Source organism: Mya arenaria, chromosome 15 (assembly GCF_026914265.1).
Source record: "Mya arenaria isolate MELC-2E11 chromosome 15, ASM2691426v1".
Lineage (NCBI taxonomy): Eukaryota > Metazoa > Mollusca > Bivalvia > Myida > Myidae > Mya > Mya arenaria.
The window spans coordinates 50,512,599-50,539,965 of NC_069136.1; the positions used below are offsets into that span (position 1 = coordinate 50,512,599).

At 36.7% G+C, this 27,367-nt stretch overlaps 1 protein-coding gene and 1 pseudogene across 1 annotated transcript; both read left to right on the plus strand.

Annotated features, from left to right (window-relative positions):
• The first annotated feature begins 459 nt into the window (after positions 1-459).
• On the plus strand, positions 460-19,668 carry LOC128219965 (uncharacterized). The gene is made up of 9 exons (XM_052928178.1): positions 460-536; positions 9,501-9,698; positions 10,634-10,737; positions 11,892-12,018; positions 12,131-12,271; positions 13,341-13,550; positions 13,959-14,069; positions 16,851-16,941; positions 17,435-19,668. Exons 1-9 carry the CDS (start codon positions 476-478, stop codon positions 18,087-18,089), a joined length of 1,698 nt encoding a protein of 565 aa, XP_052784138.1. The 5' UTR covers positions 460-475; the 3' UTR covers positions 18,090-19,668.
• A 715-nt stretch (positions 19,669-20,383) lies between these two features.
• Positions 20,384-25,714, plus strand: LOC128219461 (cytochrome P450 1A1-like; annotated as a pseudogene).
• Positions 25,715-27,367: the final 1,653 nt, after the last annotated feature.

The following is a 27,367-nucleotide window of genomic DNA, read 5'->3' on the forward strand; positions in this document are numbered from 1 at the left end:
AATTTCAAGTTGAGCTATTTAAGCATCGTTTTGTTTTCTTAACGTTAATCTGACAAAATGTTCAATGCCTGAAACATTCGCTTAATAAGCGAAAAATGTCTTGCTTTTTCTTGATGATATAGTTTCAAATAAGAAAGATATCAATTTTAAAACAAAAAATAACTGTTATGTTTTGGTCCATCAAACTAACTTTTTAACTGGAAAGACCTTAAATTGCCGCTGAAATATTGTGCTATCATAAATAGAAATGCAGTTAAATATCCAACTTTAATGCAAAATAACGACTAAATACGAAAGAGATAAAGATACTTCGATTTAAACTCTCGAGGTCTCTTCAATGTAAACTAGATAACTACTCTAACGTTTAACGTTTTTATACAACACGGAAGTTTTAATATTAAATTTAATAGTTTTAACCTGAGATCGCGTTACCAGGTTTTCTTTAAGGAAGTGATAGGATATGAAGTAACACAAAATGAATTCATTGAAATGTGTAATTGTGACAATTTTGTGTTGTTTGGGAATAATTTGTAAAGGTACTGTGCTATTTCAATATAACACCCGTTCAACTTAAGTATCAATTTGTAAGGATATATTTATTTATATAGTTTAAATATTTAAACATAAACAATTACATTTAGGATGAACATCGTTTTCTAATTGTGACTGTTAAACAAAAATTCATTCTCAACGTAAAAGGCTTATTTGCAAGCATTGAATATGAAAGCATTCAACAAACAGCATCAAAACAGGACTTGTTGTAAATTGTAAACTCAAGGCAATGTGTATAATGTGTAGAATAGTAATTGCTAACACTTCCTTGGTTTTTCGAATTAAACATATTTTGAGCGAAGCTTGAGTTTAGTAAAAAAAAAAAATCACGAGGATTGAAAATACTAACTGTGTTTTAAAATGTTCTCTTATAGGAGAATTAATTTTACATTTAATATGGTACATGTTTTAAACATCTGTAATATTTCTATGTCACTTAATGTGTTTCTAAAGGTGAACGGAAGACTTGAGGAGTATAATATGCATGGTAAATGAGTTGTTTGTCAAAATTTTAGTATTTATCGTACATTCCTCAAATTCGGTAGCAACTTTCCGACAAAGGTTGTCTATCATTGGATGAGATAGGTAGATCGAGGAGATTAATAGCATAGTTTAACAAGTGTAATAACTCCGTGTCATGCTACATGGCGCATTCTCGTATTTCAATTTGTCCCAAAACGTTTGGTGGCGTTGATTATATGAAACATATTATTTAATGAAGTTACATCATTGCAAAGAATTATGCATACCATGATTTTGTAAATGTTTGGTTAAGATATCTTTTAGCGTTAAAGTGTTCAATGAGTGCTATACATATGTGGTAACAATTCTGCGAATGGAATATCAGGAAAAGAGTTATTTGATGAAAACAACTTTTTCTTTGTGCAAAATCTGTGTTCACAATATCACATCAATTTGATTGGTGAGCGATATTTAACGTTGCTGTACACGTTCAGTGGATCAAAGATTAGGAACCTAACGGGTTCTAACTGTACCTTAATGGCCGACATCGAGTATGAGCCAATTAACGACGATGACAATACCGAGCTTAAGGTGCCCTTTGTGCGTGCGGACAATGGCGTTTTTAACACGGACAATATTGATGATGATGCAGTTAATTCGGATGCAGAGAGTATATGTAACCTGTCCAGAGTTCTCCAAGATGATAAGTTCTACCAAGAGTACAACCGTATGCTTGTCTGGTACCGTGAACTGCCGTCGGGAATGTTTGTCTCCCGTCTTCTGCGTGAATACGCCTCTAGTGAACCGGACCTTGAGAATATAAGGTCGATGTTCTTTGAAGCTGTTAAAGCATACGATGACTTTCCGTTCTGGCACACCATCGAACCTAAACGCAGGATGGAAACCCGGAACGGCGAGAGACGGTCAGTAAAGCTAGCTAACGATATATATGCGCTGGTGTCCGTGCTGGAAGGTGAGGATTTCTCACAGATCAAGGACATGATAAGCACTTCCAAACGCACGATTTCACAGACCCCGGCTCGTAAGACACAAGATGATAGAAGTCAACATCACCCGGCAGAAGTGCAACTACTCAAGGACACTACTGCAGCCCTCCAGGCTGACGTTTTAAACATAAAGCAGACGATCTTTGCGAACGAAAAGTTACGAGGTGAACAAAGTAAACAATTGTTAAAAACTGTAAATGATGTAAAGGTGGACCTATTTAACTGTGGCAAAACTATTAAAGATTGTGCTTTAAAGATGTCAGTGTACATGAATGATGTGGGACGCATTATTAAACCAATTGAAAATGCGCTTGGATCTCTGGATTCTCGTATTGGGCACCTTGAACGTTTTATTGATGGGGCTCAGATGTTCGCAGTCTCTAGCCTCAGGCACATGTTTTATTCAAATAATGCGTGCGCATCAGAACAACATGAAGTTAGATCGCCAGCATCTAGATGTGAAACAGGTGTAGAACGTGACGTCACTACGGATACAAATGACGTCATCACAGATACTAATGACGTCACCACGAAAACAGTGACGTCACCACGGAGAATAGTGACGTCACTGCGCCACCGACCGTCAATGAAAGGGCATCCAGAAATGACATAGATGATGATGAGTGGCCCACGTTACGCGCCTCCACTGAAGTAACGCGTAAAAAGATACCAGTGATTGTAACTCATAACGGTGAGGAACAATTTACTAACTTGTCACGACGATCTACTAGGCGTTTTTATGTTGGTGGTTATCATAAATCGGTGACTGTTCAGAACATATACTCATATGTGAATGCACGAGGCCCAACTGTAACGAACGTGCGGATTTTCCCAGTACGTAGGTCACCGAGCTGGGTTGTTATTCGCGTCAATGTCGAGGCTAATGACGCAAGTGACTTACTTCTATGTGATGGGTTTTGGTCGGACTTTGTCAAGTGTGCGCCGTGGTTAACGCGCAATGAGCTACTGGAACAATACCAGAAAGGTGGGAGTCGGCCCCTTCCTGATCGCCGCGGCCATATGGAGAATAACCGTGGTCGCAGCAGGGTCGGTCATCGGAACGACTACGAGGGTAGGCGTTACCATTCCGGACGTATTGGGGAGCGTGGGGATGTAGGGGGCCGCCGCTACCCTCCTCGTGCAGGCGGGGCTGCATCCTTTCGAGGGAGGAGAGGACATCAACGTCGGTTCACTGCGCCAAGGTTCGAGGCGCGTGGTGGTTAACCCGGAAATGGATACTCACGATACGACAGAGACATAAACTGTGAGAATAGGTTTGAGTGTCTCGGACAGATTGATACATCAGAAAACTATAATGTTGACTAATTCCATATTTATGCGCATATTAATCATAATCTTTGTTCTGTGTTTAATGAATTTAAATATCGTTACATGGAATGTGACTGGTATTTTCTCGAGTGCAACTTACCTTACTGACACCCTTGTGAAACATAGCGTTGATATATGTGGAATTGCTGAACACTGGTTAAGTCCACAGAACATACACTTGTTTGATAATTTGTCTTCAGATTACTGTTACCATGCTGTTTGCGATAGTGATTTATATGACATATCGAACACTAGAAAAGTAGGAAAAGGTGGTGTTGCTATCTTAAGGCACAAAAAGTACAATGATAAAATTGTACCTCTTAACATTGATAGTGACCGTTTAGTTGGTATTCAGCTACAGTTATCACCGAATGAGTATATGTTCTTTTTTCAGTTATATCTACCATGAAGTAATCACTCTATTTCGTTGTATAGAGATCATATTGATAAACTGTATGATTTATGGTACCAATACTCAAATAGTGGAGTTTGTGTGTTTCTGGGTGATTTTAATGCCAAGTACATACCAGATTTTAGTATTAGTAACCGTGACAAATTGTTAAGTCAATTTCTCGATCATTATAATACTGTACCTGTTAACTGTTTACACATGTGTACGGGTTCACCATATTCTTTTGTGTCATATGATCAGAAATATCGAACACTGATCGACTTCATATGCATTCCAAGGGAGCTCATTGACTGTATATCAAAATGTTTTGTTTTTGATGATAGTTGTCTTAATGTTTCAAGGCATGTGCCTGTCTTTTTACAATTGCAGGTTCCGAATATTGTTTTCACTGATAACGAAGCCCATGTACCAAATGTATGTCCTAACTGGCGTAAAGCAAACAATTGTGACATTGATATGTACAATAATTGCATTGAAAGAGACAGAGATATTTTGCATATAGGAGCTTGTGATCTTGATATTGACGGTATTGATAATGCATGTAATATGTTAGCTGATAAACTGTCATATTATGCTGATACTTGTATCCCAAAGAAAAGATTTATGAAATTCCTTAAGCCATACTGGAACACTAATTTGAAAAATGCTCATGAACATATGCGTGCGCTGAAGATCGTTTGGTGTGCTGACGGACGCCCACGAGGTGGCACCAACACAAGTTATACTGACTATAAAACGGCAAAGACCGACTTTCGTCGTCTGCATAGGTACTGTGTGACGCAATATTTACAGAAACTCGATCATGATATTGACAAAATGGCTGAAGTAGATGCCAACGGTTTCTGGAAACTTGTGAATAAAAGGCGACATTGTGGTAAAAGTAAACTGTGTTCCGGTATAAACTTTAAAGGGACAGTGGTACGAGATCCCAAAGTGATAACGGATGGTTGGGCTGACTATTTCCGGGATCTATACACGCCGTCGGACATAGCAGACGACTACATCGACTGGGAACGGTCGGTGACGGCTGAGGTTCAGGATACTATCGCTTCACTGGAACCAGATCGTAACGCTACAGTACTTCCGGATACGGTTTATGACGTCATTTCCGCTCTTCCGTGTGGTAAAGCTGCTGGGATGGATGGCATACAATACGAACATCTTATTCATGTGACGAAACCGTTATCCCACGCTATTGCTAACGTTTTTACGTGGATGCTTAGAAACGGGCACATTCCCAATTCACTGAAAAGAGGGGTCATCATAACACTACATAAAGGTGGGAAGAAACCGAAGGATAATCCTGACAATTATCGAGCAATTACCCTTTCTCCGGTTCTATTTAAGTTGTATGAACAGATACTTTTAGTGCGAAGTAAAGAGTGTATTATGGAAAACATCAATAAACAACAAGGTGGTTTTCAGGAAGGTCTTGGGTGTTCCATGACGTCATTTGTCTTTCGTGAAAGCGTACATTTCGCACGTGAACATGGGTCTAGGGTGTACGCAGCGTTTATGGACTGTAGGAAAGCATTCGATACCGTGTCGCACACCGGAATCCTTTACAAACTATTAAAGGAGTGTAAGATGGACCCCACTTCCATATTAAGTTATGCAGCGATGTACCGAGATATGACTAGCTGTGTTCGCTACCTGGGCAATATTTCCGAGTGGTTTCCGGTCCGGCAGCCGTTGATCTACCTCCTATACATCAACGAACTAATCAACACTCTACAAAATAGCGGTCATGGTTTTTGTATGTTTGACATGAAACTCGGATCACCAACAGTGGCAGATGACATGGTGCGTATCTCTTTTTCTGTCAGTGGACTTAATTCCATGTTAAACATTTGCGAGTTGTATTCAAAACAGTGGAGATATACATATAATGCTAACAAATGTTCAATATTGGTATTTAATGAATGTAAGAACATACAGAGTAGACGAACATTCAAACTTGGTAATAAACTTCTAAATGAAGCAAAGGACTATACTCATTTGGGAATTAAATGTGACGCGCATCTAAATACTTCGGATATTATTCGTGACGCATGTACCAAACTGAAGGGAACGTTCATCAGCATTTGTAATAGTGGTTTCATCCTGAAACTCTTAACCCGCTGACGTCAAAGACAATATATACATCTATTGTCATACCGAAGACTTTATATGGGTGTGAATTATGGTCAATCATATCGCCATCGGACTTACTGAAACTAGAAAGAGCGCACCGATTTTGCATTAAATATATGCAATCACTCCATAAGAGCAGCAATACAGACTGGTCACTCTGTGCTATAGCTATTCCACCCATTGAAACATTTGCGAAAACTTCAATTTTTCGGGCAATTATGTCGGCTCCGAAATACATATATCGCTAAACAGGTGTTCAACATACGACTGTGTACGTACCTTGGATATGATAACCAATCTCGTGGCTGTATACCAGATTTTTACAGACTGTTATCGAAATACGGACTTCTAGATATATTGCTAAACTACATGCATAGCGGGACCTTTCCGTCACAGTATACGTGGAAAGCAAGCATTGATACTAACGTCAAAAATCCAATTCTCGTAAGTAAGTATAGAAGACTAAATCGGTCCAGTTTCAGCCCATTCGTTTGCACTGTACTAAGGGAGAAGACTGGAGCAACCTTATGGGAAGTGTCAAGAAATAGTCCTAGATTATGTCCCCTGTGTTGCACAATACTTCGCACAATGTGTCAACTCGTTTCGAACAACTTTACGAGACGTTGCGTCAAATGTGATATGCTGACAGATAATATGGTTGTTCACAGAATTTGCTTTTGTCTCAAGTTGCAAAATTGTAGACTGAAAATGTGGGATTATTTAATGCTCAACTTTATGAACTTCAATAACTTGCGCGCGATGAGCCCATTGATACAATCTGTTCATATTCTATCTCAGGCAGGAACAGTGGATAGTACAATGTCAAGTGATTTGTACCTTGCTAAAATCATATGTAGCTTGTGTCAATAACTTGTTGAATTAAGTTGATCCAGAATTAGGTATATTGTAAAATCACACTCTGCTTTCCTAGTTATTCGTTTTTCGTACTAGCTTTGCATTTATGTGTGTAATTATACCTAGGAATAGAGGGCTGCTCTAAATCTAAATATTTCTTACCAATGCTTAATTTTGTTATCTTTCGAGAGTACTTGATATTTTATTCTGTTTGTCTACATGTGTACATAATATGCATGTTTGGTTTACTCGTATTGTTTGAATATTATTGGGTTAAATGTAATTCATAATATGTGTCATTATTTGTATATATATCAATGTTTTGCTTTTCATTTTATGGAGGAATAAAAAGTATCTATCTATTGAAATAAGTTTGACTCTCGAATTGTGCCTCTAATCATGTTTCTTAGCACAAGAAGTGCTAATAGTGAACTCTTATGAATGCCCTATGTTCGGCGTTCGTTGTCAACATGTTCAAACTTAAACGGTCCTTTATAAAGATTACTCTAATTATGTCCTTGGATTAAAAATGGTCCCGCCCCATAGCTTTCTATTGAATTTTATAGACTTAAATAGGCGAAGTTTAAGATCCTTATTCCCTGAAACCGCTTGGGCCAGACCAATGGTCTTACGTATGCAGCCTCGTGTAGTAGTACTTAACCAAGTTCGATAATACTGGGGTCAAACGTTGCGCCGCATCGGTTATCACGAGTATTCTATAAACTTTAAACCCACGCATAACAAGTTTCCTGTAGACGTAATTAAATAAAATCTTTGAAAATCTTCTTCTTTAAAACCGGTAGGCTCAGACCCTTTATATTTTGTATCCAGTCTCATGACGTGGTCCTTTACCATGATTATTCTAATTATGTCCCTTGGTCAAAAATGACCCCGCCGAAGTTTGAAATATTTTTTGTCTGAAACCGCAAGACCAAGAATTATGCTAGCATCGGGCGTTGCGGATTTTCTGTTTCTTTTGTGTTTTATTTTCTTCTCTGAATATATATACAAAAAGCTACAGAAACATGCTCAGTAGCAAAAAGTTTAAACATAAACCCGGTTTAGTGGCAATGGGCAATGCCAAAGACATAGAACACAAATTCACAAACAAGAAACATAGAACAGCACACAACTCTACAAACAGCACAGTGCATAAATACTATATATATATAATTGGTATGCTTATCAAGAATTGTTAGGTACCGCCTTGGAACGGTCAGTAAAATGTAAATTTACTGGGAAACCGCATGGCTCAGAACCTTGATATTTGGTTTGAAGACTTATGTAGAGGTAATTTACCAAGATTGTTCAAATTACTTCCGAAAGGAGCTGGCCATGCCCCAGAGGTTCTAGGTTTTCAGATATATAGTAAAGTCTTTGAAATTCTTCTTCTCTTATATTTGGTGTGCAGACTCATGTTGTGGCCTTTTACCAAGATTTTTCAAATTATATCCCTCATTTCGAAGCTGGCCCTATCCAAGTGGTCTTTGGTTTCTATATATTTATATAGTAAAGTTTTCTTCCTTAACAATTAATGACCCTTTAGCAACCATTTTTTCCTTAGTTGCCACATTCTGTCCTAGCATCACATGACCTCCTTGGCAACCATTGACTTACTAAGCATACATTTTCTTCTTTGGTAACCAACGTAATGACGTTCTTACCGACTACCGCCAACAATAGCAACCAATGAACTTGATGATTTCCTTAGCAACCGGTGATTTTCCTAGCAACCAATGATTTATTCGGCATATTTCTTATATTATAGCAATCAATGACTACCTGCTCAACCATTGACTTCCTTAGCCTCCATTAGCTACACGTACCTAGGCAATCAATTACTTCCTTAGCTGCCACTTAATACCTTTACAACCAATGGCATCCTTCTAAACCAATGACCTCCTTAGCAAGCATTTTCTCTCATAGCAACTATCTCCATACATAGCAATAAAAGATTCCTTTAACAAACATTGATTCCATAGGGTAAGGGTCTTGACTTCCCAAGAAATTCAATTGATATACTTTTAAAAGGACAAACCTCCATATTAACCATCAAAATGCTCGGCAACTACTTACTTCCGTAGCAAGCAACATTATCTTTAATAACCACTGACAAGTTGTTCATTTTAATCAGTGTAGCGATATAGGGTCATTTTGCTTATTGATCTTGGTTCGTCCATGTAGTTTTCACCAAAACAATGCAAGTCTCTATCGATAGGTACCTGACAAACAGTACAAAGAAAAGTAAAAGGTCAAGCGAACCGCGATTTTAACTAAAACGTTTATATGATAAAAAGGTAGTTGCTTATTGATTAAATATTGTAAAGAAACATAGTACAACAACTCAAAATATGTTGTTTTCTTTGATTAGGGGGATGAGTTTCATTTTATTTGTTTTCACGTTAGTTGTATGTGAAAAGTTGACTTTGTATGAACTCCCAGCATCAGTTAAGAAGGCTAGTAATTTCTATGTAAGAAAGGTTTACTCAACTCATCTTCAAAAACTCCTTTTATTTTCAATAAACATAAACAATTGTTTGATGGTGAATTGAATGCACTGATGTTGATAAATTCTGGTTCAGTTTGGCTGAGCGGATGGGCACAGACATTGTTGAAATATATCAGACATTTACATCTTCTACAATTGGTTAATATTATGCTATAAGGCATAACAAAAGTTTTAAATGAATCTGTTACTATTTATAAGACATATATAGATCAGCACTTGCCTAATAATGTGGAATTTTCAGGTCAGGAAGTTTCCATTTCACAAGAAAAAACGAAAAGGGACGAGTCTAGATGCACATTGGCAGAACCAACGGTAACCTGCACGGATTATGACTCATGCATTGTTGAAAATGGTTTGGAATTTCTTACAAATGCAGGAGATCAAGACAATGGATTTTGGATTGGATATGCCAAAACATGGATTAGTTATGCTTATGTTGGTAAGTAAATGCACGTATTTATGTAAATATATAAATATCAAAAAACAAGTCCGTTATAATTAGATTGTCTTTCTTTACAAGCCAAGTTTATTTTTGAAATGGTTAAAAAACAATAGTATAGCATTTATTTATTTGATGCATTTTTGATATTTGAGTTACCGCCTTTGAACGGCGACTGAAGCACGAGCTTTAAACGCAACCTGAATTTTGTCTCAACATTTACCAATACCTTAACCATTAAAAACATAATCCAAATAAATGCTAACGTCAACTAGCATGACAAGAAAAATAAAAAATGTAAACAAATAATATAAACCGATACAGTAACTTCAAATATAAGAAACAGACTCCACATACAAACAAATTAATCCAGTCGAAACAACAGCGAAATCAGTCATTCAAACACAGCAATTCTACATGGCTCGTCTGACTAACCTCAGGATATTTTTTTAAAGTAATGCCACTTACAATACACAGACAACAGAGCACATAGCTATTCAACATAGCTTCCCTAAGTAAATAAAGGGTGTATACATTTTGATAAATATATAGGTAATCATATATCAGTGGCAGTAACTTATAAAGGGAGATGGTTATAAATAACAAACATCAAATAATTTTATAAAATGACTTCAAATACTCAACCACCAGATAGATAAAGTATTGTAGTTACCAACGACAATAATTAAGTATTAAAGTAATGCAGTTTGTCTTGGAAGGAGCATACTTTCTAGTTTACCAGTATTTATTTGTTCATTAAATCGCTAACGTGGCTGGCAATACTTTTCTTAAAAACTCTTTCTTTAAGGTCCACGTTCACTGTATTTGGGGTAATAAAACGTTTAACTTACAGTTATGCTGAAAGATATTATTCACCGCGGTTTGTTTGATTTGTCAGTAACTTGCTTCCAGTAGAAAATGTTTTTCTTTTGAAGGATGTGGCCAATTGATTGATGGAGCCAGTTATTCTGTTTCAACTCTTGGCGAATGTAGACGTAAAACGGGATGCCAAACGTTCGGTATACAAAGCTCAACAGCGGTGAGTTATTCCAGGACGAGTTAAGAAATATTTAAACTTAGGATTTTGCACGAATATTGGAAATGTGACAGAAACGGGTAGGCTGACTGATGGGACAATGATGACTGAATAATATCTTCGGCGTTCTGATATTTATAGTCTTTAAAAGGCAAACGCAACGATAATAAAATGACAAATTTTACAAAGCTTTTCCAAGAACAACAATAGTTGGAATTTCGGCCCCTCGACGTTTTTATATTGAGGTTTATTTGCTTGCATCGTTCCGTAATTTGTTTGGGGTTTGACGGCCTTTTATCTTGTCCTTTAAACAATTATTTGGTTAGATGTTTGTGCACTGGGCTAGTCTCTGTCGATAACAATGTGTTGTCATTTCTGGTTTGATATCTAAAATATAACATACAAGTAGCCATACTATACACGAATGTTTGCTGTTTGCAACCTTCAATGCAATTTCTTGTTTTATATCAAGTCTCTCAAAACATTAAATAATCAAGGCGATGGCTGAGAAGAAATGTTGTCCAGACATTGTGGTTAGACATATTATTGACACATGTAGCCAAAATTTAATTTACTGACAATACTTAGTATGGAATGTGAAAACAGTGATATTGTACAAACTTGTTGCAAGGGACTTCATGGATACCTCTTTGCAGACGTTTTAAGTAACCGGAATTATTCGCGAAATTAGTTTTCAAACAATCACAGAATCATAAACGTTTGCCAAAGTACACATGCTCCAAAATGGTAGAATTTATTTTTTTCAGCATGATTTGTTCCTTTTCAAAACAGGTTTTTGTAAATGATTGAAAATGATCAGTCTTAATAATTATCAAATGTTTATTTCAGCATCATTTGAAAAAGTAATGCACATTATTTATTATTTAGTTTAAAGTATAACTTCGAAAGAGATTTAACATTTAAGTTTAATTCCGTTGCTTAAAATCTCAAATTACACCTAATCTTCTTATTTTACAAAACTATGTCAAAAGATGAATTTGAATGGGCTTTTTTCAACAAGTGTTTTTTTTTATAGAAAGAATGGCCTCTTTTTGACGCTTCTATCTTATTGTTGTAACTGGCCGATACTTGCATGACATTTTGCCGATAGCCAAAGTAGCTCAGAAATAGGTATTAAAGTATGAATGCTATTTCAGGGTTTGCGATGTAAATGTGCCAGTGATAACTTCAAGCGGAGAAAATGCGGAGTAAAATGTGAAGAAGCGGATCAATATCCATGTGGTGACACAGCCCATAAGTTTTCATTTTACACTGTAGAAAATGGTACAGGTTTTTTGATAGTTATCAATTACATATAAATTGATATTTGATTTAAATACGATATTGCACATGGTGTACTTTGTACGTTGTTGATACGTCAACTTTTATATTTCAGTTCCTCCTAGCAATAATTCACAAGACATTCACAGAAACTGCCTACTGTTCTACTATAATTACAGACCTGGTTTTAATTATTATTGGGAGTCATGCACTTTAAATAGCACCCCGAAACTATTATGCAGCAACACATATTTTTGTAGGTAATTATTTCTATTTGTTCATGCAACATGTATCGCAATTAAAACAAGACAAATCAAGTTGCGCAGCCTTACAATTTTATAGCACCCACTCAACAAATGGATGTATTGGAGTCAATAAACTATACACCAAAATCGTTCAAGAGTTGTTCACCCTTAACCTTTTGTTTAACTTTTTAACTGTTTAGGATTTGTTGAACAGAATAACTCCTTTGTTTGAGTGGGATTGTTTGAATGTTAGTAAACATTGTTGTAATGAAGTGCGAAATGCTCTTTTTAGCAACAGATAGTTCGTCTTAGAGCTGCGGGTCTTTAAATTGGCTCTTGGTATGAAGCTAGGGAGTGACCATATTTCATCAAATATTGAAAGGATTTCGTCTGATAGCATGATTTTGTTTTTCGGAAAATTTATATTTGTTAGACCCATTGTCGTTGCACTTATCCAGCCTACTTAGTTATAAAATGACCGTTTTGTTTATTATTGGACATTGCTGGCATTACAGGCGCTAGAATAGTGACATATCACGTTTAAAGATTAGCCGTTTGAACATCTATGACATCAAATGCTTTGTGCTTTTGCAAAAGTTCACTTTTAAACAAAGTGCGCATATTATTATAGTTAAGTAGTAGTAGTAGTAGTAGTAGTAGTAGTAGTAGTAGTAGTAGTAGTAGTAGTAGTAGTAGTAGTAGTAGTAGTAGTAGTAGTAGTAGTAGTAGTAGTAGTAGTAGTAGTAGTAGTAGTAGTAGTAGAAGAAGTAGTAGAAGTAGTAGTAGTAGTAGTAGTAGTATTAGTAGTAGTAATAGTAGTAATCGAAGTTGTAGTTGTGGTAGTAATAGAAGCAGCAGCTGCGGTTGTAGTTTTAGCAGCAGCAGAAGCAGTAACAGAAGCCGTGGTTGTTGTAGAAGTAGTAGTAGTATTTGTAGTAGTGGTAGTGGCAGTGGCAGTGGCATGGGTACACATCTTACAACAAACGTTTCTATAGGTGGGAACGTATGTCTCCAATTGAACATTTCCATGCTTAAGTGTGATTTTTTTCTAACCAAGATGTATTTTCTATTATGTTATAGATTATAATGCGATGGCGATGGCGGAAATACAAAGTTATGATCAAAGTAATGAACTTTGGGCACAGGCTGTTGAAAACTGCGTCGCTGAAGAAAAATTCCCTGCATCGATACAAAGTATCAAAAATACGAATTTTACAAACAATGACGCACAGAACCATTGGACTGGAATAATTAAAACAGAATCTATTATATCTTTGAACGATATCCTTGGTATGTACATCATTCTATTTGGGATAACCGTCTAATATTTTCATAATGTTACCGCGATTTAACGTATAGGCGGTTGCAGCTATTTACTTAAGTCATTATAAGAAACGTTAACCAGATAAACAACTACCATGGCTCTGATTTGTTCATTTTTTCGTGACAGGTCACCGGACGGTATGCATATTGTTCAAATTACATTATATAATGCAACTTTTTGAAAGAATATAGAAACGTATGATTTGTTCTGCTTATGAATAACATATTTAAGCGAACGTATTTAAATACTTTTCGAAATTCTAAGTATTTGAAATGAGAGACGTGTAATGTGCAACTTGGGAACAATTGAGAAAGTGTATTTAAGTTTCGATCATACGTCGTATAGCATTTACTACTCCATTACCTTACTTACAGATAATAGCACCTATCCACCTTTGAAGTATGCATATGTGATGCTGATCAACGAAAAATATTACGTCAAGTTTGCTGAGGAAGATGAAATGAGAAAGAGCTTGTGCACAGGAGGTAAATACAAATTGAGCATGATTATCATTTGTGAATACTAAATGTGTAAGGTTAAGCTTTCCTAAACGCTTTAGTTCTTAATTGGTTTTCGATGACCGTACCGAGTCGTTCACCCAAACATGCTTATCAACGCCCTTTGTTTTTGCCCACCGTGCCAAGGCGCGTATTAACTTACAGTTTTATAGACTGAGAATCAAATCCAATGTAGAACATTAACTGGTTTACCATTACGCACAGTTTCACGCATATACGCACTACTCAGTGCAGATTGATTGGATTTGATTCTCAGTCTTTTCTCACTGAGTAGTGCGTATATGCTTGTAACTTTGCGTTATGTTAGACCAGATGATACTCTATCTAGAAGATCTTTTAAAGGCGCAAAATATAGCTTAATGCATCTTTATTTAAATGCATTATCATGTTTAACTCATTTGACTTTAACGATAAATCAGCATATGATTTAGGTACAGATAAAATTAATAGCCGTTATATAAAAAATGGCATTAATCTGTAGTGTGCGCCGTACTTACTTACTTTTTATATAAATATTGTGATAAAAAAAAATGTTTACATTTTGATGTTCGCCTTTTATTTTTTTTACTGAATAAGTTTAATTGTTTTCAGTATGGTTTCATATCAATGTTTGGATAGTATGGAATAAATGCTCAATTTTAAATTGGACAGGCTTTTAAAACATTATGTTTATGTTAACAATTCTACTTTTGCTTTCGATGAAGTTCCTCTTTCAGTTGACAATAGAAGTAAAACTATGACATTAATGTTATCTGAACTCATTCAATTAACTGATCACGTTTTTGCCAGAGTCCTTCATGGTTGATTAATGTCTATGATGTATCACTAGAAGCCCATGTTTATGGCCGTTTGGGAAAGTAACATACCAGAAATAGTATGTTGTAAATTTTAAAAACATCCTTTCTAATCTCATCGTTGATTAAAAAACTGATAAATAGTAACTATATTATAGAAACCACAATGACGAGCCCAGTAGCCTAACTTTAACCAAGATCCTTTTCATGGGCACACTGATCCAAGCCAAGTTTGTACAGAGTATATGATTTTACGTTTATGTTTTTTTTTCTATTATTGTCAGATAGCACAACGCGACGAGAGACACAACCAACTTTTTTTAGAATCAAACACGACACCAGCCAAAATTACAACAGGTTATAAAATGAAGTTTTATAACAGTTCAAAGTATGAGCACTTTAAGTACAGTCCAGTAGAGATTCTACATTCGATTTTGAACAACAATACAAAGAAATCTACAAATATGATCCGTATAATAGCACGTCTTTTTTTCATATTTCCTTAATAGACAGAGTGCAAAAAATCTAATGACCCCTGCAGTTGGCTCTATTTACTTTTGAGAAACATAAGATATCTGGAACTCTTGCATTGATAAACATCATTCTGTTGATATAACTTCGTTGTATGGACGTTTACAATACACAATACACGAGCTACTATCAATAGTTGCTTTGGTGTAATTTTATACAATAATACATTACAGTAGTTAAGATATAATACTTTCAAAACAAACAAAAACAAGATTTGTTTTTAACCTGTATTATTTGCCTTCATTCCAATGTCACTTCTAGCGTAGGACGAAGGGGGTATGTTTATAGTTTACCATATACATGGATCCCTTTTTACAGTTTCATTTTAGTGGGGAACATTATTATTTTGAAGTTCAACAATCAGTTTTAAACAAAAGAAATCGACAACTTATATAGCACAATATTCCAAGATTTAAGAATGTTCTATTACGTATTGACGATAAATTCCTAAAGTGAATTACTATACTGTATGCCATTCTATAATATTAACGTTTTTACCTAGTTGACACAAAATTCAGTGTTTTTTCTTAAGGTGATCGAAAAACCTAATTATCTATAGATCATGATACATTTAGAGTGTAAGGGACACGCTAAGAACTTTCAAATCAAATAGTTGAGGTATACTTACTTCTTAAATAACTAAATCTAACGGAACATGTTTTTAATTTTGATTTTTCAAAAGGTTACGGTATTAGCTACTTTTATGGTAAAGAGAAATGCGTTACATTCCATCATTTGACTTAAAAGTGTACTTGAAGATATCAACTATTACAATATAACGTCGTAAAAATACCGTGCAAGGAGAGACAATACAGATAACAAACGTCTCGGGCAATTGTCCTCTGAAAAAAATTGACAACATCATTAAATATGCGGCGCAATATACCCTTCTGTAACAGACCTCCGACCTTTGTGACATTTTAAATGTATTAACGTTTAACAACTTTCTACCTTAACTCTTTAGAGCGTATGAAAAGTGAAATTTGGTGATTTCCAGTGAGTGCCTAATATATCTAAATATGAGTTCACGAGTGAGTATAATAATGATGTATAACAACGTATGTAAATTATTAAGAAGAGAAACAACCAACATATGGAATAACAGATATGCTTGAATCATGAACAGTCCGCATTTCCTGAGTTTAATAACATAACATATGAAACACCCGCCGTAATCTGGTATGAATCGAATGGATATTTAGCTAATCGCAAATCGAGCTTTTTGCACCCATTGTAAAACGTGATTGAATACAACTTGTATATTTGTTCCTAAAAACAACAATAACTAAACAAAAATACATATAAACAAGTATGATATATAAAATGAGTTATCAAATATTGATTGCGCACGATTGAACTCACATTCTTGCAAACACAAATGAGTGTGACTACATCAACACCCAAATTATCTGTTATATTGCAGGATCAACGGCAGGTCTCGCTGCTGGTGTGTCCGTTTCTCTGGTAGTGCTTATCATTGTGACGGTCATAGTGCTGGTGTTCTTTAAAAGAAGGTCGGTTTACTTTTTAGATTTGTTTTGTTTTATATAATTGTCCTAATGAATCGATACACGAACATTTAAAATGTTGTTTCACTTAAACTAAGGATAAGAGGTTAACTTTTCTCTTCAAGGCAAATCTCAGTTGAAGCGACATTTCCTTATCTTGTTGCCTTTATGTTTAAAACGTCAACATTCCTTGCACTTTTCTATATGTTGCACTTAAAAGAACGTCAAAATATTTCTCTTAGTTGTAGCACAGTTGTTATGGAATGAACACATTTAAAACATGACGCAATGAACTTGTATGTTGAATTTGATTGCATTGTTAATCGTGTATTTGTAAAATTACCGTGATATACAACACATGGTCTTTCCCTCGATTGATTTTCGAAGAAAAAGGCAAAGCAGTGCCTTAAGTATCTTTGATGTCATCGTCCGCGTCTCCGACATATAATATATAGTAGCCAAAATGATAAACAAATGCTACGTTTGTTTGACTTTACAGGGGACTTCTAACAAAGTGCTACAAACAAAATGATGAAAACAGCAACCATACCAAAGACACAGCCACCGAAATAGCATGCATATCAACACCGATATTTGAATCTACTACAAACACAATGGATGACTTAACAGCCACAAATCATTCTTATTTTGTGCTTGAAAAAACGTTTGATGAAGAAACCAATGAGGATACCGAACACTATGCAGAGCCAGATACGACCGATGTTGACCATTATGATTTGACCGAAATGTCGCAGAATGATACTAATGATGATAACGAAACAGCCCATGACAAAAACAGCTCAGCCAGGTCTGATTTGTCCAAGCCAAATAACACTTATAACAAAGTCACATTACATCGAACTAATGAGTATGATCATATTCATCAAGATGGAATGCCGCCAAAGTCGGACAGACAAACTGAAAATGAATACGATATATCGAATAACCTGATCGACGGCAAAGGCCATAATAATATCGGAGATGACAGTGATACATATAACCATTTGAACAAACATGAATTGAAGAGCTCTGACACAGATAACGTTTATGGAAAGTCTGAAACAGATGGCGATAGTGGATATGATACTTCCAGTGCTCTAACCCTTCGCAGGAACATGGATGCTGATTATGATGTGATCAAAAAGAAATGGTAGACTTATGTGTCAATATAACATTTAGGTACATAATTTTATTTTTTAAAGTGATCAAATTCCATGAAATTTGAAAGATGCATAGAGAGTTTGTCAACTAAACCGTGACACATGTTCCCGATTAATCCTATTCTTGTAAATTTGCCCTATCTGTCAGTTTTGTTTACAAAAACACTCAACAAAACAAGCTCATCCATCAGTTAAGAAACATGATCGTTATGCATATTAAATATCAAGGAGAAAGTATTTTTCACCTCAATGGCAGCTTCGGGCTGTAAGTTTCTTCAATGAGTTTTGTTTATTTTTGCGCACAGCGTTATGAAAATCTACGATATTACTGTTCGCCTGAAGAGAAACATGTTCTAAAAGAGATCGTATGGAAACACATTAATTCACTTCGGAAATTTAAGCAACTCAAATCTAGACGTAAAACATACATATTGTGTCTCTTGTACAAAATGCATTATTGTATGACTACATCCTATCTTTCTTGTTAAATGCCTTCATCAGTTTCAGTATATTTGTCCAATAGTCTCAGAAAAACCTCTTACGGTTACGGAACTTGAATTGCAAATCGCAACACGTCTCTCAATCGTTCTACCATCAACAATCTCTTTGTGAAATGCGCTTCCGTCATCCATGAGAAAAACTACATCACTGCAATCATAACTCTTGTTGTTTAATAACAATGCTCACTATCACCAAGGGTCTGGCGTCAACCACTTTCACCATGCTTACCTTTGAATGCACTGCAGCAATGTTAATGAACATCTCCTCCTAAGAATATCGTAGAAAGTCCCCTGTGTACATTTGGAGCAATAGAAGACACTTAACACTTTTTTACATGTCCATTATATACTAAGCACAGAAAGGTCTTGTTTGAAAATATCAGTCCCCTTAACCCTATACAACTATACAACTTATATTGTTTGAAGACACATCTTACACCTCAATTATCAATAAGCATATCTTCTACCAAGTATGAACATTTATTCCTAACACCAAACGTTATACAAACTAATTTCAACATCGAACATACTCATCGTCTCTGTCTTGCCTAAGCTACTTCTCTTTCCCTTCCATCTCTCTTTCCGTACTACACAATGTCAATTTTTTGTTTATTTTTATGCATTTAGAAATAGATGTAATTTAAACCATTTTTTTGCATTTTGATTACGTCATCTTCTGTAACAATTGTCAATGCCTGTTTATTCTTATTAAGTGTGAATTATGAATCAAATATGACAACATGTTAACACCACATGTCATTTGTTCTAATGTTATACAGAAGACAGACTTATAATAAGCATTTATGCTTACTTCTCAATTCTGTAAATGTATAGTTTAATTGCTAGTAGAACTAATTCTTGATATTTCAACTTACAAATATTGACTACCATAATGACTTACAAATATTGACTAAAAATGACTTACAAATATTGACTACCATAATTACTTTCAAATATTGACTACCATAATTACTTACAAACATTGACTACCATTATTACTTTGTGATTATTTGTCTACTTGTTATTATCTGTGTTTTTGAACTTACATTATCAAAATAAAGACTGGTTTTACCAATTAACCATCAATGAGTTAATAAGTCTCATTCGCCCATCGTCTCATGTTGTTTGTTTTCATTTATTAACACAATAATAGCTTTGCAGACCAAAAAGTTGATGTATTACTTCGATAATTATTAGAGTCTGTATTATCACCTTTTTTAAAGATAGGTAAAACTACGCCTATTGTCCACCAGCTAGGGAAGCAATGTTCTTCTAAATTGTGATTCAACATAATTTGCAAAGGCGTCAGCAATATAATATTACACATATACTATAAATAGTAACATATTACTATAGAAGGTTGTACCTGCAAAAGGATTATCGTTTCCATCCGTAAGATTATCACGGCACTTGAGCGTGATGATGGCACAATTGTCCGTGGAAGTGGAGCACATGCACCATGACGTCATTTTTACGAAAATAAAAATGACCTACGAATACCGGGTAGGCAAACATTTAAAAAAGAAAACCTTTAAAGGGATTTAAGTTTTTTTAAACGCAAAAATCGGGGCAAGAAATGTGAAATTAGTTTTACCATAAATGACACCTTTCGAGTTTAAGTACTGAGTTATACTTGGAAATGTACCCGATGTTTACATTCGGTGCAGGTCATAAAGCAGTGCGACAAGGAAATGTTGACGAAGTCGAACAAGCGATGGGAAGGTGGCGAAAACACAAAAGTACGAAAGTACTAAGGCCCAGGAACAAAGTGACGAAGGCGAACAAGATATGGGCAGGCCGAAGACACGAAAGTACGAAGGCGAAGGAGCGACGGGACGAAGGCTAACAAGCGATGGGAAGACGGCGAAGACACGAAAGTACGAAGTCGAAGGAGCGAAAGGACGAAGGCGAAGGAGCAGTCGTCACTTCGCATATTCGCTCATTTCCGTAAGGGCGAAAACACGACGGCCCTAACAGAACACCGTACAAAGGCACTTATAAATAAGTGACACATGGAACACTGTCATTGTCCTGAAACTGGGACACTGGCCTACATAGGCTGTTTTATAAGCAACACTGTGAAATACAATCAATCAAAAATGTTGCCGTTTCATTAATTTGCCTTGACCGTGTTTCGTCGGCCTGTGCTCCTATTTATCCTTCAAATGGTACTTAATGTCATGTTTGGTCATTTTAAGTACGAATTTTGCAAATTTTCGTTGTATTATACTTCATCATGTTTAAGGTCGTGATAAGAAAATACATCTCTGGTCGTTGTCATTGTCAGCTGCAGCAGGATTATTTGACGCCTGGATACTTGCTTTGGTCAACATACGCTTAATTATATGTAGTTTAATGAATTTCAAAACGCATTCTCATGATATTATTTCACACATCGTTAATTTGTTTAATTATGTCACAGCTGATGTGGGCTCACCTCCAACACAGACCGTGCTACCGTTAAACTGAGGTTGGCGTCTTTCTATGGTGCACTCGAAGCTAATTGTGCCAGCCCCGTTCTTAAGATATGCACTCGAAGCTTAGGGTGCGCGCCCGATGCTCAAGGTGTGCACTCGAAACTTAAGGTGTGCGACCTGTGCTAAAGGGGTGCATTCGAAGCTTACAGGGCGCACCTTGTGGTAAATGTGGTCGCTCGAAGCTGAAGGTGCGCGCACTGCTGTTAAAGGTGTGCACTCGAAGCTTAACGTGTCCGCCCTGTGCTGAAGGTGTGCACTCGAAGCTTTAGGAACGCGCCCTGTGCTAAAGGTGTGCGCTCGAAGCTAAAGGTGTGCATTCGAAGCTTAGGATGCCCGCCATGTGCTTAAGGTGTGCGCTCGAAGCTAAAGTTACCCGCCCTGTGCTTAAGGTGTGCACTCGAAGCTTAAGGTGCGCGGCCTGCGCTAAAGTTGTGCTTTAGAAGCTAAGGTCGCGCGCCCAGTGCTCAAGATGTGCTATAGAAGCTAAAGGTGCGTGCCCTGAGCTAAACGTGTACTCGAAGCTAAAAGTGTGCCCTGTGCAAACGGTGTGCCTTTATCGGCATATGTTTGTTTTGTTTTTATCGACATATCTTAGTGTGTTTTTTTATCGGCAATTCCTAAAAGAGAACATCATAATATGTTGTTTTTTTCCTAGAAAGCATGTTTCGATATATGCTAAACATTGGTGTGATGTAAAAATAAATGTTAACGAAGCAAATGACCAGGTCACAAATTCCTTAAATAATGTGTTCATCTGTGCAACGTTTTGTGAAAGTCCTAATGTCCAGACGGAGTGATTGAAAGGTATGTCTGTCTGTTGTGGTAATGAGTTCAGTCACAACGTCCGGAGTTTAGTGTTATGCGAACGCATCTCAGCCCTATTTGTTTTAGTTGGGTCATTTGGTCACTTCATTTCACGCATATATATATGTTCATCTGACCAGAAGTTTAACGTAAATTAAGGCTTAACACATTCATTTCAATACCTTTCACGCATATGAGGATGATGTAGGTAATGTTCTGCCACATGTTTTAATTGAATTTTGTTGATCGACATTATTTATGCCTTCATATTCAAATATCCAAAATAACAACTCACTGTTGTTTATATCGCACTGTAATGAAACAGTATTCAAAGGCTGGCCAAATACAACAGAGAAAGTCCCTTTAATCCACGCCTGCTAACCCTAACCAATCCAACATAGGTACAACAAAACATTACTGGTAAAGTTCCATTTTAAAGCAACAAAATATCAAGATTGAATATTTTAATGTTTTCACAAAGAACTTTTTTTAAGAGACATTATTTCATTTAAGAAAAACAAAAACTTGTGTACATAGTTGTGTTATTACCTCCCTTTATAGAATAACATATTACAATAGTAGCGCCATTATGGTGTTTTTCAGAAATAAAACTCATGCAAAATAATATAATGGTTAATCAATATAAATTAAACATGGAAATAATATCGATTTTAATATCTAAAATGCACTTACAGATCCTTCCATCTAAATGATGGATGACTTACCTTTAATAAATGAAGGTCTTTAACCTAAACTCAAAATAAACTTAAATTGGCATTGATTTCAAAATAAATACAAATTTAATTCGTTGGGTGGACATGAAATGTGTCCAGCAATGAACTTATTCAAACTCGAACAATCTATAGGAGATTGTATGTCATTCAACGACATTCTATGACTTGAAAGACTGGTGTTATTCCTCGGTTATACGCTTAACCATTACATTAAATGATATATAGACAGTATGAATTTACAAAAACATTTTCATATATCAAAGCATGAACATCGCATGAATACTATTTTTGGTGTTGTAATTTTCAGTGATCAACATTTAATATACATATGTATGGAACCTGTGTATTTTGGACTGGTGGCCTTTAAATGTACATGTAAATAAATACGTATTGTATACATACTGACATTGTAAATTGACACCAACATCCACTGCTAAAAAAGGTGATTCAATTTATCCGTCATTTAAGCGTCAAGACAGTGGTCACTCAAAGGTCACAGACGAAGTTCTGTCATTTTGTGTTTTTATAACATGGTATCATTTTTCATCAAAGTTTGAGCTTATATAAGCTTTAAATATATAAAATCGCACACTATAAGCAAGTTCTGCCATTTAAGGCGTGCTCTCGGTGTTGAGGTACAAAAATTCAGAATGTACACAACTGCGGTGCTGATTTTAGTCTTCATTATGGCAGTATGTGCTGTTGAAGGAAGATCAAAGTTTCCTCATGCAGTGCCCCTGGACCGACCGGCGTGCCAATTCTGGGCAATTTGTTACAGTTGGACGTAAACCGCACATGACGTTAACGTCATTCCGACAAAAGTACGGCGACGTCTACCAAATTACAATGGGATCATATCCTACCGTCGTCCTTAACGGATTGAGAGCAGTTCAACAAGCGTTGGTCAAACAGGCTGAGGACTTCTCCGGACGGCCCGACTTCTACTCGTTCAGATACATCGCCAACGGCAAAAGCATGGGGTTCAGTGATTACGGAGCTAAGTGGAAGCTCCACCGGAATATCGCCCAGAACGCTATAGCGTTGTGCGCCAACCGGATGTACAACCCTATCGAGGAGGCGATCGTCGCAGAGGCGCGCCTGCTTGCATTGAACCTTCAGAAATCTAAGGGAGCGCCGGTTGATCCGCACAATGAGATATATCTCTCCATAGGAAATATTATTTGTGCCTTCTGTTTCGGGGAGCGGTACCGCAGGGACGATCCGGATTTCCAGCAACTTGTCCAAAACAACGACGAGTTTATGGCGTTTGTCGGAGCAGGTAGGGCATATATAATGTGTTTTGTTTCATGTTATACTTTTCTTATATGCTACAGTTAACCTAACTGTAATTTTAATATCTTATACCAGTGACAGTAGCCAGTTTTTTAAACTTGATTTAGTTTTGAGACATGTAGCAATTTCTCGTATCATTTATTAAGCAAGGTAAAAAATCATTTGTATTTTGCAATCATACGTGCGCCAAACACAGCAAGTATAGTATTTGTTGGTTTTTTTTTTAGAAAATACATTAAAATCTATACAAATGAGTTTACAACTAAATCACAAACTTTTACCCGAGCAGGCAACCCAGTGGACATTATGCCGTGGATGCGACATTTCACGAAGCGCTCCTTCCGGCAGTTCCTCCGCATCCTGGAGACAATGGACGGCCTCTGCCTGAAAAAGCAGCGGGGGCGCCTGGCCACCTACGACCCCGCGCGCGTCAGGGACATCACAGACGCGCTTATAATGGCGACCGAAGAGACGCCGGAAGTTGACAAGAAGGCTTCCGGATTAACTGACGAACACATCATGACCACGCTACAGGAACTCATAGGTTCGTCTTAAACAAACACATCAAAAAAAATAATGCTTACCGAAAATCTATACCACTTGACTCTAAAATGATTTAATTTTCTGGAGTATTTTTAAACGGTAATTGTGCTCTCGTTTTGTCAGAAATGGTCTATTATTTATTCCTATAAGCTATAGTTTGTATTACCAATCCTGGTTGTTCACACGTACTGGTATCCTTTTTCATGTCATAATTGAATGTCCATCGGTCAATCGTAACTTCTCGGCTTGTTTCGGATTGGCCCCTGTGGTTAAGCCATCCCAATGTTGTGCGATATGCCAGACCAAGCTTCGCTCATAAAACTTCAGTCGGGTATAAAGCGGATGATCGTTGAAACGCATCACATTTGATTTCGATACTGGCCTCTTTGATAATTTTGGTATACCGCATATTTATCACCCCAAACTCCTTTACTGGAAATATAATAGGTTATCTGGGAATGTAGTTTTAAACAAAAATCACAGATGCAAATTGAACGCCTGTTTTACCTGATGTTTCAACAGTTCACAATCCAACTCCTTTTGGCAGCCATTTAACTGTCTCGTGTATAAGTTGTTTAAGCACAGATAAAGCTATTATAATCATAATAATCATGACTAGGGAAAAACGAGCATTGCAGCTGGCCTTTCTTTACCGAAGCGGGTTTCACGATAACAAACTTTTCAACTTCCAGGTGCAGGGTTCGACACCATCGCTAGTACCCTGCAGTGGTCTATCTTGATGATCACCTACCGGGAATGTCAGGAGAAAGTGCACTATGAAATCCACACGGCGTAGATAGGATTCCGAACTTCAATGACATGTCCGAATTGCCGCTAACTGAAGCGACAATTCTCGAAACGATGCGACATTCGTGCATTTTCCCGTTTGCACTCCCTCACAGTACGACATCTGACACTGAGATTGGCGGCCATTTTGTTAAGAACAAAACTCTAGTAGTCGTTATTTTTTGGTCCGTCAGCCACGACCCAGAATACTTAACGGAGCCCGATGTGTTTAATCCAAAAAGAATTTTGAATGACACTTGTACGAAGGTGGACCGCTCATAGGCGGAGCTTTTCCTGCCTTTTGGTGTGGGCATGGGCCGCTGTCCTGGTGAAATCCTGGCCAAAATGTATTTTTTTCTTTTCTTTAAAGTGCTTTTTTAGACTTTTCCTCAGTTGATGGAGAAACACCTATAGTAGACAGCAAATACGGATTGACCCTAAAGCCAATGAATTTCAATGTTTTGGTGTCTAAAAGACAATGATCTTCAAGCTAGTATGTACATAAATATAAAGAATAAAAAACATATATTCTATATGTGCAGTCCTTACTCAAATCCTGAGTCCCTAATTATAAAAGAATAAGAGGTCCGGGCTAAAATGTATGCTTAAGCTACTTGGGCCAATTAAATGGCACTTCAGTTAGAGAGAGAGAGAGAGAGAGAGAGAGAAAGAGAGAGAGAGAGAGATTTGACCACCTGATGCGATTCATATAAAGATAGCGGATATAAACGAAGTAAGATATTGGCAGGAGAGAAGGGGACATAGACGAAAGGAAGGGATAGAGGGGTGAGGGTAGAGGTAAGAATAGGATCCAAGGCGATAAAGACACTGAGAGGTATGAAGCGTGTGCGAAAGGAAAGAAGGGGCGAGATAGGGGAGAGCAAGGTGATGGGGATCGCGGGGAGGAGACAATGGGAGGAGACCACAGAGAGAGGATATGTTTTGTGAGAGAGGGCGAACAAGAGAGAGACCCGGGCATGAAAACCAGCTTCGATAGGTCCCGTTAAAATGCCTCAAGGATTTAAAACCTATGAAAATGGTTTGTCATAATATAATATGTGTTGGTTAAATAGCAGATTATTGTTTTAAGTTTCGTGGAAATAAAATATTGTATTAATGCACGCAGTGGCACATACACACCTTCATGTTATAAGATCTTACATTTAATGTTATATTCTCGAGCCTTTGACGTCCCGCACGATGTTTGGCATTTCGGGTCAACGTTCATTTGTGTGACTATTAAAGTATTGTGATGATGTATGAACACTTGAATAGAGAAAGTCGGTCGATTTTGACGTTACGTTTACTTGTCTCAGCATCGTGCACGACGTTATGTCTGTCCGTACCTGTGTCCGGACTTTGACGTCCAGTCCGGCTTTATCCACCACGATGGCGATCAGTACAGATTTTACCAGCAAGGCAACGAACGTGTTACACCCAAACACGAACCCATAACGTTTCCGATTAAGAGCACTGGCTATCTGAGATCTGGTATATAGGATGAAAATAAGTATTGTTAACAATTACATGTAGTGAGAATTAAGTAGAGCATCGTATGCCATTGCTACCTCTCGTCAAATTCCCATATGGTACAAATTGGTCAGAAGTTTTAACCTGTAACCAATTGTGTAAGGCTTGATAAATTATCCACATATTATAATTGTGGCTAGTGTGTGCATACAAGCAATTTGATTGGCCATGTACAATTATTGAACAAATATTGACCATTCAAAAAATAGTTTTACTAACTCTAACCAATCCAAAGTCTTAACCAGTTTAATATGAGTTGACTACAGAATGACAGAACTACTCTCCCACTTATTGACCATTCAAAAAATAGTTTGGCTAACTCTAACCAATCCAAAGTCATAACCAGTTGAATATGAGTTGACTACAGAATGGCACACTTGTATATTAATTGGTTTTTAAACACGAATGTTCTTAATTGCACGTATAAATAAATACTTTAACAGATTGTATACAGATGAAGCCAGAAATATAATGACCATAACAAAATATAATTGCATATATTCGTACATACATTCGTCTCAGTATATGTTCTGTAAGCTAATTACTAGTAGCCAATGATAAACGGGTGTTAATGTTTCGGATAAATTTGTGCATGTCTACAAGAT

Coding starts and splice junctions, on each gene's coding strand:
- LOC128219965 (XM_052928178.1), top strand. CDS start 476: ATGAATTCATTGAAATGTGTAATTGTGACAATTTTGTGTTGTTTGGGA. Junction 12,019..12,130: donor ATTTTACACTGTAGAAAATG/GTACAGGTTTTT, acceptor TTTATATTTCAG/TTCCTCCTAGCAATAATTCA. Junction 16,942..17,434: donor CTGGTGTTCTTTAAAAGAAG/GTCGGTTTACTT, acceptor TTGACTTTACAG/GGGACTTCTAACAAAGTGCT.